This window comes from Alligator mississippiensis, chromosome 3 (assembly GCF_030867095.1).
Source record: "Alligator mississippiensis isolate rAllMis1 chromosome 3, rAllMis1, whole genome shotgun sequence".
NCBI lineage: Eukaryota > Metazoa > Chordata > Crocodylia > Alligatoridae > Alligator > Alligator mississippiensis.
The window spans coordinates 197280652-197299354 of NC_081826.1; the positions used below are offsets into that span (position 1 = coordinate 197280652).

The 18703-nt window shown below is 39.7% G+C and overlaps 1 protein-coding gene across 1 annotated transcript in view; it reads left to right on the forward strand.

The window, feature by feature from the left end:
- Nucleotides 1–684: 684 nt before the first annotated feature.
- Nucleotides 685–18703, forward strand: part of RORB (RAR related orphan receptor B) — a 196597-nt gene continuing 178578 nt past the window's right edge. Inside the window, exon 1 of the mRNA XM_019478217.2 lies at nt 685–1243. Coding sequence (XP_019333762.1) covers nt 1237–1243 — 7 coding nt within the window. The 5' untranslated portion in view covers nt 685–1236. The remainder of the gene's footprint in view (nt 1244–18703) is intronic.

Genomic DNA, 18703 nt, shown 5'->3' on the forward strand with positions numbered 1-18703 from the left:
AGTCTGCAGTCACTTCAGTTTAAGGATACCAGAATTTCCCACCCCTCTAAGGAAGCAGCCAGAGCTATAAAAAAAAATAATAATAAAATAAAAAAGTCATGAGAACAAATAAAAACTCTGAGGATTTCAAAGTTGATCAGAAAACTGTTAATAAACCAAATATTCCCAGGGAGGAAAAAAATGTTCCTTGTTTCTTGAATCTGGTGCGATCTGGGTTGATGATTGTGGGATGGGATGATTTGGAAACATAAAAAAACCTCAAAACAGTCCTCCTTAGCCAGGGTTGAATTCTGGATTGAGGAGGGACAGGGAAAATACCTGCTGCAGATTAAAAACTACAATCAGTTATCTTGATGCATGACTGGGGTTTAACACAGGCCAGAAAAGAAGTGGGCTTCTAAGCCATAGGGGGGTGGGGAGGAGGGATTTATTTCTTCCCCTTTTTTGTGCAAGTGTTGTCTTCTTCCCCCTCCCACGCCTTGTGTATGTCGGTAAATGTCTGTGGGCCCCTCCGCTTTCTCTCTCCCCGGCTGGGTCTCCCCCTCCGCGGTCCTAGCCAGGCTCCCAACTCTTTGGATTGGCTGCCGGGCTGACAGCAGGAGGAGCCTCGGGCAGCCGGTGCAGCCCGCCCTCCGCTATAAGCCTCTTTGCAGCTTTCTCTCTGAATCTCCCCCTCTCTCTCTCTCTTCTCTCTCTGTCTGCGCGTCTCTGTAACCGAACAGTGAAAATTCACATTGGGGATCTGCTAACAGGCACAGATGTCATGTGAAAACGCACATGCTCTGCCATTCACACAGCCCTCCTTTCTTTTCTTTTCTTTTCTTTCCTCTCTCTCTCTCTCTTTCTTTATTAAACTCCTTCCCCCTCCTTTTTCTTTGTAACTAACCAGCCCACCGCCACCTACCACCACCACTCCTTCTCCAAGTGATCACAAAAGAAATCTCTGAGAGCCGGTGGTGATCTTTAAAAGCAAATACATAGAGAAGGGGAGGGGGGGAGGCTAAGGGGAGGGGGAGGCGGATAAAGAGACCTTCCGAGAACCTTTTCCCCCTTTTCCTATCCTTTTCCATCCGACACATCCGATCCATTAAGAACAGCCACCTTGGAGGAATGATTTTCCCAGCAGAGCAGATCTACTCCGGCTGCAGCCTTCACTCGTGCTGAGAGGGTATTTTTGTGATACAAGGTCCGTGCTGATAGCTTCATGACCGCGCTGCATAGGGAGCCGCCAACATCATGCGAGGTAAGGGACGATCCGGGCTGGGAGGGTGGGGGACGGGACACATGTGTCTGCTTCTGCGCTGGGACGTGGGGGTTTGGGGACGGGGCTGGTGGGCTCAGGACAGCGGGTTCACTGACCCAAGGCTTTTTTTTTTTTCTTTTTTCCTTCTCTTGATCCCTTGTGTTTGGGCGACTTGGGAGCTCGGGTCTCCCAAAGTTGCTCGGCCAGGCATTCATTGTTTGCGATGTTCGTTGCTCCCAAGCATGGGGCTGGCTTAAGTGGTTTAGGAACCTGCTCCAGCGAGCCAGGGGCTGTAGTTCACTCGGGGCTGGACATCCGATCGCGACTGCTTGTATTATTTCCCCGCCACCCCACCACCAAGGAAAGCATCTGTCCTATGAGCAGGGCTAGTGGGAAGCGGAGGGGGGCTTTCCCTGGGCATTGGGAGTCAGGAGCTTGGCATTTCCAGCTTGGAGAGGAAACAGTGCGCTGGGACCTGCTCGGAGATGCTCAGAAAGAAATGGCTTTTCTTCGGGGGGAGGGAAGTTGTGCCGACTGGGCTCACACACGCGTCCGCAGCAGGTGGCTGAAGTTTGGCAGGGAGTTCAGAGGTGGCAAAGGGGGGTGGGCATGGGGACTGCGAGGGGGAGTGACTGGCAGGTTGCGCGGGGGGAGGGATCGGGATCCCAAAGTTGTGCCTTCAACTACTTTGCTCGCTTTGTTTGATGGCTCGTCCCCGCCGCAGCCGGGCGGCGTGTCAGCTGCGGGCACTCGGGACCGCCTTGTTACCTGCCTCCCACGGGTGGGGGGGTGGGGCAGCTGGCATGGCGGGGGGAGGCCTCTGCGCGGAGGTGGAGGCTGTGCTGTGCCCGGCAGCCGCGGTCCTGCCTCCTTCGCCCTGAACTTGGAGCTGACTCATTCTTTTCGGAGCGAGCAGCTCCTTGCATTTCAATCGAGTCCTTCGCCCCGGCTCCCCTCCCCCTGCCGCGGCAGCCCGGCTCCTCCGCGCCCGCCGCCCGGGCAAAGACGGGGGAAAAAGAAAGAAAACCAAGCTGAAAGTCTCCCCCCGCCCCAGCCTCGAGCTCTCCTCAGCATCAGAGGCCCTCAGCCCCCCCTTAAGCATGGTTTATGGCGGGGGGGGGGGGCGCGGGGTGCAGCAGCCCCAAGTGATGCGCTGGCAGCGGGCGGCCCGGGAAGGCCCGGCGGGGCCAGGGGTGCGCATGGCCGGGGCTGCCTCGGGCCGGGAGAGCTGCGGGAGCCCAGCTGGGAGCCGGGGGGGGGGGGGGGGGGCTTGTAAGGTGGGGGCGGGGGCTCTTGGGGAGGGCAGGAGGAGCAAGGCTGGTGCTGGAGGCATCTGGGTGCAAGGTGCCCTTCAAGCGGGGGAGGGCGTTGCAGTGGGATCTGCTGTGCACGGCCAGCTGTGCAGGGGCTGGGTCCTTGGAGAGGCAGAGAGAGAGAGAGAGAGAGAGAGTGTGTGTGTGTGTGTGAGTGGGTGGGTAGTGGTAGTAGTTGTGTGGGGTGTGCGTGGTGGGGATGGTAGTTGTGTGGGGGGGTGATGGTACTTGGTGTGATTATGTGTGTGTGGTGGTGGTAGTAGTTGTGGTGTGTATGCGTGTGTGATGATGGTACTGGTGGGTGGGTGATGGTGGTAGTGGGGCATGCGTGTGTGTGTGATTGGGGGGGGTGCGGCAGTGCTGTTGCTGCGTGCCCCGCGGCAGGCATCTGGGGCTGCCTCGTGCCCCCCTGCCCCACTTGTCCCGGGCAGGGCCGAGGCTGAGGCCGAGGCCGGACCCCGCGCGTACACAAGTCCCTCGGCCCGCGCTTCCAGTCACAGCCGCGCTCGCCGCCGCCCCGTGCCCGCCTGCCCCCTCCCTCCCTGCGAGAGGCGCTCGGGTCGGGCCGGGCCAAAGCCCCGTGCCTCCAGCTCATCCCGGGACCGGGGCTCGGCAGCCTTGATCCGGGAGCAGAACAATGCGCGGCTTTCACAAGTCCGCGGGTGGAAACGTCTCGAGTTGTGCCAGCCCCGCGGCCGGGGGAGGGAGCCGGTCTCCCGTCCCCGCGCAACTTTTCCCTTCTCTCCCCCAGCGCCGCCAGCTGCGCGGAGCGCACCGACCCCCTGGGCAAGGCGCTGCGGGGGGACAGCTCACTTCCACCTTGGCACTGAAAAAAAACCTACCAATAGAAAAGCTGAGAAACGGATTTAGCTGCGAACATAACCTGAAAAATTGCCATTCACTGGGTCAGTCCATCGGCCCCTCCTGACCAGTGTCCTGTGTCCCGCAGGGGTGCTCAGCTGGGTCTCATCCAGCATAGGTTTGGGGTCCCCCCCTTCCTCTCTCCCTTGCAGCCTCCAGCATTTAAGGTCCGGGAAGTTACTTCTCCCCTGTCTCCCCTGCTCAGTAGCTGCTGATGCCCTTTTCTTCCAAGATCGTGTCCAACCCCTGCTAGCCTGAGCAGACCCCCTCCTCCTTCAGCAAAACCCCTTCCTGTGCCACCTCCTTCTCCCCTTCCCAAGGAGGCTAAGCCAGCAGGTCTCTTGCCAGGCGCTGTGTGCGCACTTCTGGGGCATTGTTTCCTGCCTGGGTTTTTACCTTTTGTTGTGATGGAGGGTAAAAAGGAGGAGGGAGAGCTGCAGTGGAGGGGGTGGGGGGTGGCCAGGCTCTTGGATGAGTCTTTACGTGGCTGGGAAAACAGTCCTCGTCTCCCGTCCCCCCCCCCCCTCCAGCTTCCCTAATTCCTAGCTCTGAACCCCACAGCTCATCCAGGTCCCGAAGAGGTTTGCAAATGAATTAGATCCTTGCGGCCAGTGTTTCCTCCACTTGCAGGGTAGACAAAATCGTGACAGGGGCTAAACATAATAATAATAATAATAATAATAAAGTATGGTGTTTTTCTACCCTGTAAAAGACAGGAAAGGACAGCCTCGATTTTATTAGTAGTAGTATGATTCGTATGATGATGATGTTGATGATGATGATGATTATTATTTCTGTCCGATCCGATCATGATTGTTTAGCAGATTTATTCAGCATGGGTTACGTATCAGACCGATGGTCCTGTTTGGAGCAGGGGGTGGCATTAGATGACCTCCTGAGGTCCCTCCCCACCCTCATTTGCTAGGATTGAGGACGGAGGGAGAAACACGGTGCCTAGAAGTCATCAAACTCTGCCCCATGCCCAGCAACGTTTTTCTTCTGCTTTGCAGCAGGCTTGGATAACCACGTTTCCATATCAAGTTCTGTGTCAACTACGCTAGCCTCAATCTTCCCTCCCTTGAGAGGAACAGGACCGGAGGGGGTAGGGTATGGCTTTTTTAAACATGAATCAGTATGTCTAAGTAGGGACTTCGTGGACTTTAATTGAGGAGGGCAGAGCAGTAAAAATAAGCACACGGATCAAGCAATTCCCTCTCTTGTGGGTGCAGGGCAGGCTGTGCAGCAGAGCGGGACCTGGACCCTGTTTTAATTAGGTGCAAGTAAAGAAGACAGGGATGTATTTGGTAGCCTGGGATAAAAAGAAATGCAAAACTCTAGAACTCGTGGGTCAGAGACGATGCCTTTTATTAGACCAACTACCCTTTTAGTGTGGCTTTTCGGTATCCATTCAGCTCAATGGGCGAGTTGCTTGAGTGTGGAGTATCAGCCCCGTTGCCTTTTCAGTCCCCTTTCCAAAAGAAATGTGTCGGTCTAATTAGTAGATTGTTGGCTGCAGCATATTCATCTTAATATTGCACAGTGATATTAATATTGCACACAGACAGTGAGCATGGCTGTTCTTGCCAGAGGCATTCTCTTATTTAACAGCAAGGATGTGTTTTCTATTACCTTCAGAGAAGACAGCGTTCTTCCTAACACATGAGCTCTTCTTCTCCAAACTTTCCCAGCCGATCTGTGGTCCTCTCGACTTTATAGTTACATCTGAGATGCATGCCTGCTTGCTCTTTTAATATATCTCCTCCCCCCACCCTCCCCCAAAAAATCATGAATATCCCCAAACATGCCTCAATCATTTGGAACTCCCATGTTTACAGTGTTACATCTGAGATGCATGCATACTTGCTCTTTTAACATATCTTCCCCCCCAAAAAATCATGAGTATCCCAAAACTTGCCTCAGTAATTTGGAACTCCCATGTTTACAGTGTTACATCTAAGAGGCATATTTGGAACGCCATGATTCTTTACAGAATTGAAGCCTGGGAGTCAGTCCATGCTCCTAAAATTTACAGCTATGTTACAAGTCACACTTAAGCAGTTATGTAACTATGTTACAGATGCTGGTAATGTGATACCCAAAGCAATAATTTCCTGTGTTTAGAATCTTAGTTCAAATCCTTCTGAGACTACTCAATAATGCTGGTTTACAGCTGAACAATATTGTGGTACAGTAGGTCAAATGTAAGCATCTTTGTGCTTTTGGGTGCTTTAATAGTCGTCATTAGTCCTTATCCTTGTTTTAAGCAGTCAACATAATATGCATAGTTTGGAAACTTTTACCAGGAAAAAGCTGAACACTAACAAAAAAAGTAACAATGTTGTTACCTCTAGAAGGATGTATAAAATAGCAGAATACCATTTCACATAAAGCATTTGCCTTGAGCATTGGAAATGTAAGGTAGAGAGATACTGGCTGATTTTTAGATCAGAGATAACATGGTTTAACACTTTAAAATGTTTTTCTTAGTAAAAGAATATATTATATATATATCTATATTTATTATAAATAGATAAAGATATATATAATACTATATATGTATACATATGTGTGTGTGTATATATATATGTATACATATAGGTGCATGTATATTTATATACACACACACATATGCGTGTGTATTATTATATAAAATCAACATGGTGCCTAATTAAACAAAAACATTTAATTTACTTCCTGTACAATTTCAATCTGATTTGCAAAAACAGACAAATCCTAAATTATTTGGTATTCTATTATATTATGTTTTAATGCTGTTTAACAATATTCAAGTCCTGTATATAATGTAAACGGGACTCTATAAAGAAAGAAATAAGTGACTAAAAACTAGGTCAAAATAGAGCCAAATTTACTCCAGGCACTTGTCACTTCCAAACATACAGAAGCTGAGATTATGATTAAACAATTGTGAAAATGACATTAAAACAGTGTTGCAAAGCACCAGTGTTAAAGTATTTGTTAAAAGTGGCATTTAAACTTTCCAGTGGGATCTCAGTAAGCAGTGACATCTAGTATATTGAAAAAAAGTCTTAAAACTCTGGTTCTAAAGAACTTCTATAGGTTTTGAGACAGTACCTTATTAGAGTCAGGTATTGGTCAGTAAAATACTACACGACTTTCTACAGTTATTCTATTTTCACAGTTTCCAGATACATTCATGAGCAATTAAGAAGGTGTGAATTAAACAAATCAAAAACTGCAGTATTTTGAGGGAGTTTATTAATTAACATATAAAAAGTGTCTGGATACCTGAAACATGTGTTGTTTCACACAAATTTAAGAGGTGAATGCAGGTCATTTTATAATCTTTTTAGGGTAAATAAAGTGGTCATCAGAAATTCCTCCAGAAATATGTTTCTGGATTATTTAACTAATTTTACAATAAATGAAGGCAAGTAAGTTCTTATAGATATGAATCTATAAATGTTATAATGTATTAACTGTAAATTAATTATTCTAACAAAAATAATTATTGATTTAAGTGGGTTTAGCAACAGATCCCAGCAGAATTAAAACTGTCTTTGAGTAGATCACAGTATGCTCCATCCTGCAACTTTTTCTTATGTGAATAACATTAATTAACTTCACTGGGGGGGTTGCATTACAGAAAACATTTACCCTAGCAAGGTTTTTCAAGATTAGGCCTTTCCTGAGAATAGATTTGCTTTTACTGATTACATTTTAATAATTTTCAGTAAACAGCAGGCAATAAGACCCATACTAAGCTGTAGCCTATTGCTTTATTTTTTCCAGAAAAAAATATAAATGTTAATATTACCATATAATAATATTCCTTTAGTTAAATTATAATTAGAACAGGTCGAGTCTGAAAATTGAGAGGTTACTTGATACCGGTTGTTAATCATGTTCGGCTGAATTTTCCTAATAGTAAGATTCCATGTGATATCACATATTCTCTCTTTTTAATGCTTTGATACAGAGTTTATATTAAGCTATTGAACAAAAGTGCTACATTTCAAAATAAATAATGACCTATCTTAATTTACAAAAATATTTGAACCTACAGCTCAGTATGGGTTTTGTTTTTCTCTCTCTCTCTATTTTCTGAACACGTGCTTCTGGCTGGATATTTCTCCATTGACAAGCAATCTTATATTTAATTTGAAAAAATGTGAAAATAAATATGAATTTTATTTAATAGAGATCATTCACCTTCCTTGTTTTGACAGTGCTTGGGATTAAGTGGATACCATCAGAAATTAATATCATGATACTAATAATATGATTTCACTGAAATTCTAATTTCACAAATACGGATCCTGATCCTGATCTAAAAGTTTTCTTGTGTTAATAAACAGAAGAAACACAAGCACCACTGAATGCAATGCTGAAAACTCAGTGTTGATATTAAAATATATCACTATACCGGAAAAATATATATGAGATAAAACATTATATTCATAGGAGTCATTGCTTAGAATTGACAGATATCCCCTACTAAATAACAGAAAGTTTTGGGGGTAGGAATGGGTATTAAATGCTGTGTGACGTTGGCATGTGCCTGTTAGGAAATGTATGGCTGAACTATATCTTAGATAATAGTCCAGGGAAGTGGCATTAGCCATAATATGTGTGTTACCTACCTGGTGCAAAAAAAACAAAATCAAAAGACAGAATCCCAGACTGCCTAATAAATCTTTTTTTCTCTCTCTCAAATGAAGCAATGAATTCATAGAAGACATGGCTTGTGCTATGAAATTGAAGAATGTCTGCTTTGTAGCTAAAATCAAAGGAAGTACACAGAAATAAATATTGATTGAACTAATCATCAGATGAATAGAAATGAGCTTTACCAGTGCACCAGTATAATAGGTTATGTTAACTAGCCCTTTCGTAGCCCATATGCTGCCCTTTCAACCCAGGACCTTGTCCATTCAGTTCTTAATGAGGGAAACCACAGGTGTTATAACGGCATTTATGGTAAATCGGGCTAAATATAAAAGTTGTGTAAATAACTAACAGTAGTGTAATTACATGAACAGTAAATGAAATGTAAGAAGCAAATTAAAGGAAACTGTAAAAAAAATAAATAAATAAACCAAACAATAATAGAATGAAAGAGCCAATAAACAATAATCATAAGTAGCTCTTATGAACTGTTTTACATGTATAAGGCACTTTCTAAAATATAGTTGTGGTGGGACAAAATAGTAACCCATTTAAACAACAAAATATGTTATAAATGAAATTGTCATTTTGACTTGATAAATTTGTATTTAAAACTGTTTCCTAATGACAGTTTTAAACCTTAAAAGTTAAAATGTTATTGTTAATGTTTAAATGTACTTCATAATATAAATACACATCTTCTTATTCCTTCTTACACTATAGTCAGTGTTATGCAAGTTAGCAAAGCTAATTTGACAGTAAGATACGCAATGTGTTATAAGCATTCCAGAATCACACTCACTGGCAGTTTGGAGACTATGGTTTTGCTCTTTGGTTTCTAACATTTATAAGCACTTGATAACTCCCACTTCTTTAAATGGAATCTTTAACCCTAAGTGTGATCCTGAAGACCCTCTTCCATCTGAATAGAACTTACTCATTTGAGTAGGCCCGTTGAAGTGAAGTTTTGTCCCTCTGTGCTTTTTCTCCCTTTGCATCAAAGTCTATTTTTATATAAAGCTGAAGTGCACATACTGTACTTTGCCAGAAACATATTGCTGGAAATTTATGCAAACAAAATGACAGCTGTTTCTCTGCCTCCAATACAACTCTATAGGCTAATTCAGTTTGACACAAATGTGTTTACTACAGTGTTAATGATGAATTATTTTGATGAATTGACAATTGTGTTGTAGGTCTAACCATTTTAAAGAAGGAACATCAGTGAATTTTGTGCTGTCCAAATTTTTAATATATTTTATAAAATTGTTAGTTATCTCTGTCTAGCCCACAGACATTAAAAGAATGCACTCTTTAAAGAGTAAGCATCAAGTAATTGTGATTTCTTGTTGGATGAACTTGTTTTTATAAAAAGATTACTGTTTTATACTCTGTGGTCCAAATCCTGTTAACCTAGACCTTACATATGTGAGTGGTCCAGCTGGAGTTTTGGGACTATTCATGTGAGCAAGGCAAGCCGGATTTGAGGCTGTGTACTGGAAATGCTCATGTAAAACCCAGTGGTTTGGTATTGTAAGAAATGTGAAAGATTACAAAGGCTTAGAGGGAATCAAAGTCATAAGAAACACGTTGTGCTAACAAAGCTTGTTGCAAAAGCTTTCAGCAGAAGTTTTCAGCAAAATCAACATCAACCTCCAAACCTGTACTCTTTGAAATTGGATAGAGTTTGGCATGTTGTAGTATGATAGATACCTAAAACACACATTGTCCTCTAGACAAAAAAAACAACCCTGAAATATGGAAACCATTCTAAATTATTGTACTTTCTGGTCTTCAGAAATTTTAGAACTAAAAGTGATTTAAATAAGTCATTTAACTCCAAATGCACTAGGTGTTTGTCACATTACAATTTGTATATGAATTCATCTTGGACAAATTAACTTTTCCTAGTACCACTACTTCTATGAAAAAAATATTGACGGAACACAAAGTGGGTAGTTACTAAAGTGTAAGAATAGCTAGAACACATTGTAAGATTATTTCTTATTAATGTACATTGTAAAATCAGTGTTTTAAATACAGCTTTGGGCAATGTTGGAAGTGTTCTAGCTTGGCTTTATGTGTGTTTGAAGAGATCACACCAAAGCTAAACACTTCTTTCTTGCTATCCGTGAGTAGCAATGCTTCCTAAACTGACTTGTCTAAAAAGTGTCCTTTTTGAGTTTCTGTTGTCTCAAATATAGGTTCACTAGAACCAAAACTGAACTATGTTCTTTAGACTAGTAGTTGCAAACAAATCAGGTATTCTTATTGTGTTTTATCCCTCTGCCCCCAGCCATCTTTGTATAAAGTTTCCTTACTTCTGTGAATAAGGAATTTTGAGTAAAGAATTTTCTGAATTTTATTGAGTTAAGGTCTTCATGGGGGGGGAAGGGAAATTACATCAAAAGAAGACAAAACAAAATAATTTATTATAGTTTAGCACAGAGTCAAAATAATGAGCTGTCAGCAGGGCAGGGGGGAGGATAATTTATTTGGGGACAGACTGCTTTTTTTTTTCATATGGAATTGTTATTCTAAAATAAACTTCAAGTGATAAAAGTGAAAGCCGGTCTATTTGCAGGCAAGTGAAACTTAGACCCCAAACTATTTATGATACAACAGAAGATAAAACAGGATATGCTTCATTCAAGTTGGTAAGTGTGAGACCTAGATTGATATGGGGTAAAAAAAAGGAAGAAATGTTTTCTGTAAATTATCCATATTATAGGACTGTTTGGAATAGTGTGTGTTTTTAAACAGCAGGGATTCTGTTCAGCTGTGCTTTTTTGGGAAAAGTAGAAGAGGAAAGGAACAGCAGCCCCATCCTGGTTTTACTGAAATAAGTGACAAGCTCCCATGTAGTCAAAGGAATTATGATTAAGCCACGAACTGGTACCGTGAAAAATTGTAGTAAAGAATAACTGTGAAAGAATTTGCAAGCCACTTTTTACCGTTTCACTTAGAAGTAGAAACTTCCTTAAGAAAGGGACCACTCAATACTGTAACTAAATTGATTATGTTGTTTTAAGAACAACAACAAGGATTTCAGCTAAGAAACAGCAACCAAGAAACATGTGTCTTTTAGAATTGTTCCTGATCGTATTAACTGATGGTAAACTACTGGCTGGTTCTTTTTACTTTAAGAACCTGTCAGAGAAGTCCTTCATGCAATACTGTTAGCATTTGTTTTCTTGAACCCTTCTGAGTTACCAGAACATAGTAGCACTGATTTTGTTTTCCAGGAATCAATTGACAAATGAAAATAATTAAAAAAATGCTAATCAGGCCTTAACTAGATCATATAGACATATTTAAATCAACGTTTCCAGCATTTCCTTTCATTATTAGCTGTCTGAGAGAAAAAACAGACACACTTATTCAAGTTGCTGACTATGAAAAGCATTACTGAGGTCAGGCTTCAGTTTTTTGCAATATTAATATATGTTTGATATTAAACAAAAAAATGCTGCAACGGAGAATAAATGATGACGAAGTTAAAGCCTGCTTTTCAACTGTAGGGGAATCAGTAACATGAGCAAGTGCAGCACAGTCTAGTGGCACGGAGAAGCAACGGCACAAGAAAAAACATTAGGTAAGGTACTGTGCCATTCTGTGGTCATAGGTTTAAGGGAAAGAGATTCTTTTGGGGATCAAATTATACTGATGATGAACTATAAATTATCTTAATTTTTTTAGAAATGTATCAGAATGCATCTGTCTGGGTGTACAAAAATGCTGAAATTTTAATTATAGCCAGTAACTGACCATGAACTAGTTGTCTCCCTTTATGAATAATTCCACTACTTCTACACTCACAGATGTGAATGCACAACAGCAAAAAGCTGAAAAAGAATGCACTGTGTCTGAATCTTATCTAAATCTGTCCTGACCATGTGGTTGGTCCAGTGGAAGATATCACTGACAAAAATCCTTGCCTCACATGCACATTTTCTAGACCATCACAGCTACATCACTCCACTACTACCAAACAGCATTCTAATAGCTAATCATCCAAAATATAGAAAGCCATAATGATCTGATGTATGACACTAATAAACTGCATTAAGAAGAAAAATCAACACAAATTAAAGGAGAGCTCTACTTAAAAATTGCTGCCTCTTCCAAATAATTGAAGACTTCAAAAATAAGAGAATTTGTACACTTTTTTTAACTCTAAAATATATTAAATTATCCTTTTGTTGAGTTAAATTAGTGAAAACTGTCTGCATCCAAATGAGAACCAAAGCCTCTATACAATTGCAAAGAAAGCAAGGAGGATAATTATTATTGAAGAAGAAAAAACATAATGTCAATATAAATCTGTTTCTTCCTGTGGAAAAAAAAAATCATCGAATTCAGGCTTAATTCATCCCTCCAGCATGAATAGAGGAGCTTTATTAATGAGGAGAAGGATAACATAATGATGTCAATGGATTCAGGGTATGATTCTATAGTCTTTACTCACAATTAATAGCAATTTAATTTATGAGTACACCCCTTGTGTAAAAATAGCAGGGCCTGCATTATTAACAAACGTTCAGATAAAATATGTTAAATATTTCTTGATTATCTCAGCTTGCCTTTGTATATCATATGCTTGTCAAGTTGCTGAGAGTGGGTTAACTTTGAAAAGATTTTCCCATGTCATGGCAGCTGTCAAAATATTAACAATGAGATTTTCAAAATGATTTACTGCTGCCCTACCTCTGTTCTGTTCAGTGGAAACAGAATTTGTCCCATGCTGATTTGCCTTTTGAAAGTCTCACTACAAAACTTTGTATTTTTTAAGTAAAAACAACATAATCCCTATCTTGTTATAAAAAGCTGCAGGTTTGTTATCATGTGAAAGTTTTCTAGAGAATTGCGTTGCTTTGTTTCACTACATACATATCAATATCCCAAATAAACTTATACCATATTACATTTTTCTGAACGAAATCTGCATGTGCAACTCCAGCTGACACCTTATTTTATCCTTGATTTTTAAATACAGCTTCCTACTGATTGTGAGGTTTCTGCTTTAAAATCCTTTGACTGGATATGACCTCTCATTTGGTATTTGCTTTATGAACCGAATGAGGATAGAATGTAGCACTCTAATGGTTTTTTGAGATAACACAATTAGGCTACATACAAGCCTTACATTAAGTCTACCTAACTCTCATACATTAGGTCAATCTAAATGCCCAGGCATGCAGGCAGTTGCTGGGCTTAAATCATGCCAAAAATGGCACACCCATTTAAATGTAGTGAATTTATTTTACCAAACACATGTACTTTATTTAAGTATACATGTTTAAGTAGCCATAAATTAACACTAGATATTCTGTTCATTCTTAATGAGCATATATAGTGTTCCGCTACTTCAGAGTAGTTGTAGGTTGGCACATCACATATATATTTATCATGACATACATTATAAGTTGTTTGATGTGCAATTAATTTCAGCGATCATATTAAGTTGCAAAATTCATAATTGATATTATTTTCCCATTTGCAAAATACAGGTAAACCCAAGTATTTAAAACACCAGTTCAAAAAAACTTTTTTTTTTCATTTTTGATAGAAGTAAAACCATCTGTTCCAAAAGGTATTAGATACTTTTGTTGACTAAATAAACTGCCTTTTTTTTTCTTGAATCATAGAATTAAATGTTGTTACTTGCTTTATATAGTTCTGCTTATCTTGCCAGCTGATTATGTTGGACATGTTACATAAAGGAAATAAAGAAATATTAACAACAGTTAGGTATAATGTGGCCCTGTTCACCTCAACCCAAAGCTTCACTACATTTTTATAGCGCGATCAAGTTCCGCAGCCCTAGAGGCCTGACTTGATTAAGTCCTCCTCTCCAATACTATTTGGTTGACTACACCTACTCTTTCCCTGGTCTAGGAACAGAATCTATATCTCTAATCATAATTTTTGGGGATAACTGAGTGTATAGTGTCTTCCTGATTCCACATGAGTATGTTCACAGAGAGAAGAATATCTGTAAAGGGTAATATCCCAACACACAGCTGCAAAACAGAATTGTGAGTGTGAAAAAAGGGTTGATGCCCTCAGATCCCTTCCTTCACGCTTAGAGGGTACAGAGAAAATAGGACCAACATTCCTATGAACTTTCTAATCCCTTTTAACTTCCAGGGAAGTATGTGTATGCATGTGAGAGAGAGAGATGTCCTGATCATCTTTTTCGTCTCATGTAGCAGCTTCACGGAGATTATTAAATAGTCAAGACTTCAGTCATCCTCAGAGTCAGGGAGAGGGGCAAGTAGAATTTGAGGAGAACTTCTCTGTGTGACTTACTGCTTCCCCCACCTTGTAGCTTTGAGGGTACTAAGCACCAAACATGCTAAAAGCCCATCTGCCACCCTTCTGCCTCTGGTTCATCCATCCTTAAGAGTACTCAGGCTAGAAAACAGCATTCATGCTAGTAAAAGCCTCCATGCCATTACTACTACATAAAAGGGGAATCCAGATTTGGCCAGTTTTTAATTTTTCAGCATTATCATGTTTTAATGCCATATTTAGAAGCAGAATAAACAGCAGGCGGCTATAATAATATCAGAGGAAATGTTGTGCTGTAATTTTAATGACCTCAGAAATAACAGTCTTGATAGTTAGACACTTCTTTAAAGAATAGTAATGGACTTTTATTTTATTCCAAAAAGTAGAAATTGGCTATTTTATTCGAGAAGGAGTATGGACTAAGTAATTATGGTACTTTTTTAGAAGTTGGTACTTTTTGAATATATTTTTCATATTTCACAAGGACATATTTTGATACATAATATATCTCTCATAACATCTTGTTTAAAAATTAAATGATTGGTTTTTCTCCCAAGTTTGTAACCAGAACATCCATCAATTTCAGCAGGAAACATACATCCACATCAAAATATGCAATTTGAACATAGTATACTATATGTTTACTACGTTTTCTAGATTTTTCTAAAATAGGGAATAATTTTATTTCCCCATCCCTTTATATATTTTTACAGGTTTCCTCCCAGAGCTTAACCTTCCAGATTTTCTGGACTTTTTTCTTTACAATTTATGCAGCTTCTAACTTTGTGTGGAAATCCTGCTGAGATTAACAGTGATGGTTAAATGTTACTGTCCTGTGGCTGCTTGTAAGCCTATAGAAACTACCACCCTGGCTGACACTTCTGTTGGCAGCCTCAGCAGACTAGGCACTGAGAATAAACTGTCCTTTCAACCCTAGTTGTGGTTCTTCTAGGTCAGGCATGTGACTCATTGGTAGTGCAGCATGAACAAGGAGCTTTTACTTTCCAGGCTATCCAAACATGTGAATAAAAAAGGAGACATTATTTTTCCAAGGGTGTCAATGTGACACCACTTACCAGCAACAAATGTACTTAAAAACGGTAAAGAATAATATGGGTGTTATAATAAGATCAGGAATATGTTTTGATTCATTTTTTATGTATTTTACCTTTTTTAACATCATTATTTTTACTAGAATACTAGATTTAATTTCCAAAGGATATGTAGAATAAGAGTAGGAGGTTTTCTGTTGTAAACACATTTAGCATATTTATGTATGTGCGAAGAAAAATGAAAAATATTTATTGACGTCCTAATGTGTAAATTGAATGAGGTCCTGGGCTATGAAAACTTGCAATTCTAGAAATAAGAACTTTACCAGAGAACTTATTTAGTTATTTATTTTATGCAGGACCTACTATCACATACTTTCATATTGCTGAATATAAACTTAGTACTAAAAAGTGCCACAGCATTTATGGAGACTGAAATGGTTTAGGGTCCAATCCCAACAGTTTTAAAGTATGTAAGTAGTTACACTGGTAAAATTACTCGCATGCACAAGTGTTAGTATGATTAGGCCCTTAGTAAATACACCTGATACAGGAAATGTATACAGAATAGAAACGCAAGGTTGTCTCATGCCATTCTACTATTGTGCTTCAGCCCTTAACCTAGAGAGATCCCTTTCCCATGTCCATTTAATCTAAAACCTTATTGCTGAGACTGCCAACGGGAGTGCCTATTAGTGTTAATCAGCCATTCTTTTTGTTGTTGTTGTAAACCAAGTCTGTTGAGAACCGTTCTGAGACCACCAACTTATTTCACTTAGGCCACCAAATAACCATCATAATTTTATTATATTCAGTCACAACTGACCTGGAGTTGAACCGGCAGCTTTGTCCTTGCGTTCATTAGTAATCCCCTAAATCATCCAGTTTTGTGTGAGAGCATTTTAGAGTAGGATACAATTTAAGTAGTAATATAAAATTCAGCAATATATGTATGGTATAAGAGAAATACTTAAATTTGCAAAGAGTGTCCTTTGTGTTGATACAGTCAAGTTATTTCATAGAAAATTAGGATGGTTTTAACACACAATTGTCTTTGATTTACATTTAAAATTTTACAGGCCTATGCCAGCTAGTTGAAGAAAATAAATTGATCAGGAATAGCTGAGCAGAACAGAATGTGTGCAAGTTCACTATATATTTTTTCTGTTGCTTTCAAAGGATTTTTTTCTATATTATAGCACTATAATACACATACAACAATCTTTGTTTTTACTGTTTCTACTATTAAGGGGTCTAACAGTATTTCCAGCTACTAGTACCTATAGTCTTATATAGTCACATATGCACCCATACATCTAGTTTAGACTCATTCTGATTTTCTGAGAAGGGCACTGGAATGGGATCTTGATTGTTGTATGCTTATAATGGACTGCATTGATATGTGGTTCTATTTTTTTCTAAAAGTTCAATGCAATCATGGAAATAATTACCTTTTTAATGTTTCTTCAATTTTTTTTATGTATGGAACACAGGATCTTCTGAATTTGTGATAAAACTATCAGCTGTTAGTCTTCTAATAATATTCTCCTTGTAATTCTGAGTTAAGTACTGGATACCTTCTAAATATTCTGAAAGTCTCAACTTCCAAAGTGAAAAATATATGTTGTGTTTGCCAAAGATATCATTTTACTCTTTATATTTTAGAATATTAAAATGTCGCATTTGTTAAAACCCTTAATATAAATGGTGAATTTTCATCTCTCTCACTGACATTTGTATTTATACTCTTGTCTGTAACTTTAAACCCTGTTGTGATCAAGTGAAAATTAAGTAAATTTTCAGACAGGGTGGCCAACCTGCAGCACACATTCCCCAGGATTATGAAGGGGGCAGGCAGAACAGTATTAGATAGAGCAGGAAACAGAAACCAGAGCAGCAAAATAGGCAGGGGAAGTGGCACTTAGAGATGGTGGGGGGCTAATTGGTGGCACACATGTCAAAAAGGTTGGTCCCCCATTGCTTTAGGAATTCAGTCTTACCTGTTGTAAACCGGAAGCTGCAGAGACAGTGATATTGACTTTCTGTTGGATTATGGGCTGTAGACTGTGCTGTGGACATATCCTGCTAGCATAGCTGGCTAAGTATTGAAACGAGTGTCTTGGTATTCCAAATATATTATATTCTCACTAAGAAATGGTAGAAGGACTCGTGCATGTTGCAGCTGTTCGACAAATTTATGCTAAAAAGGTCTTTATTCTAGTACTGTAAACTCAGGTGTCTGTGTGTGAGAGAGAAGGAGTGAATCTAAGAGAGATTTTGTGTAGAGAGGTAGAGAAGTCTGTGCTAAAGATGAGAGAATTGGGGGGAGAAAGACACTTTAGCCTCTCCTTCAAGTTCATCTCCCTCCTGAGTACATTTACTTCCATCACAATGGACTAGAAGAGATCTTTGTTTAGTGGTGCAGTACTCATGAGACCTAATTTAGCTTTTATAGGAAATTCAAAAAGAGACAGTGAGCAAGAGAGAACAGAACAAAGATATGAGTTTGCACAGGGAATATTGATACTTGTGGGTTGCTTCTGTAAATCCTTTAAAAGAAATTCTCCTAGAAAATGCTGACTTAGATTTTCTGCTGGTAGAGGGCTGAGCATCAGTGATGCACATTAAGCTTCAGTATTCATTTTCTACAGTCAGGAATTCTTTCTGCAAATGTTTGTTACAGTGCAGGTTTGATTTGATTGCTTTCATACTGTACGGTAGAAACTCTTAAACAGCAAATTTAGTTTTTACTCTGAAACTCCTTTTAATTCTGTTATATTGTTAAAAAGTTTAAAAGTTAAAATTATCCTCAAATAATGTGAAAATCATTTTGAATAAAATTCACTAAAGGATATTTATTACTCCTTATGTGTGTTTTTAATGAGCATTTGTAAAAACAATTTTTTGTTTGTGTGTTTGTTTGAAACCACATTAGAGGAAAACAAAAGTCTACAGAATACTCATTCACATGTTTGCACCAGACATATTTGTACTGCCATCTTAATTTCTTTCCATTACATTTTCACTTTCCATGTTTAAAAGTTTGTCAACTGATCAATAGTAAAAAATATAGTATGTGAAGTGAGGCCAGATCCTATTCCACTTACAGGGCATGTCTACACGAGACGCTACTGCCTAGTTTTACTGTGTATTTATTTAGTGCTTGTATTACAAAGTACTAAATAAATGCGCAGTAACCTGAGTTACAGCACAGTAGCACTGGCAAATGACTTTTAGGTGATGCTGCTGCACAATAGCTTAATAATACTGTGCAATAGCATATTAGCACTGTC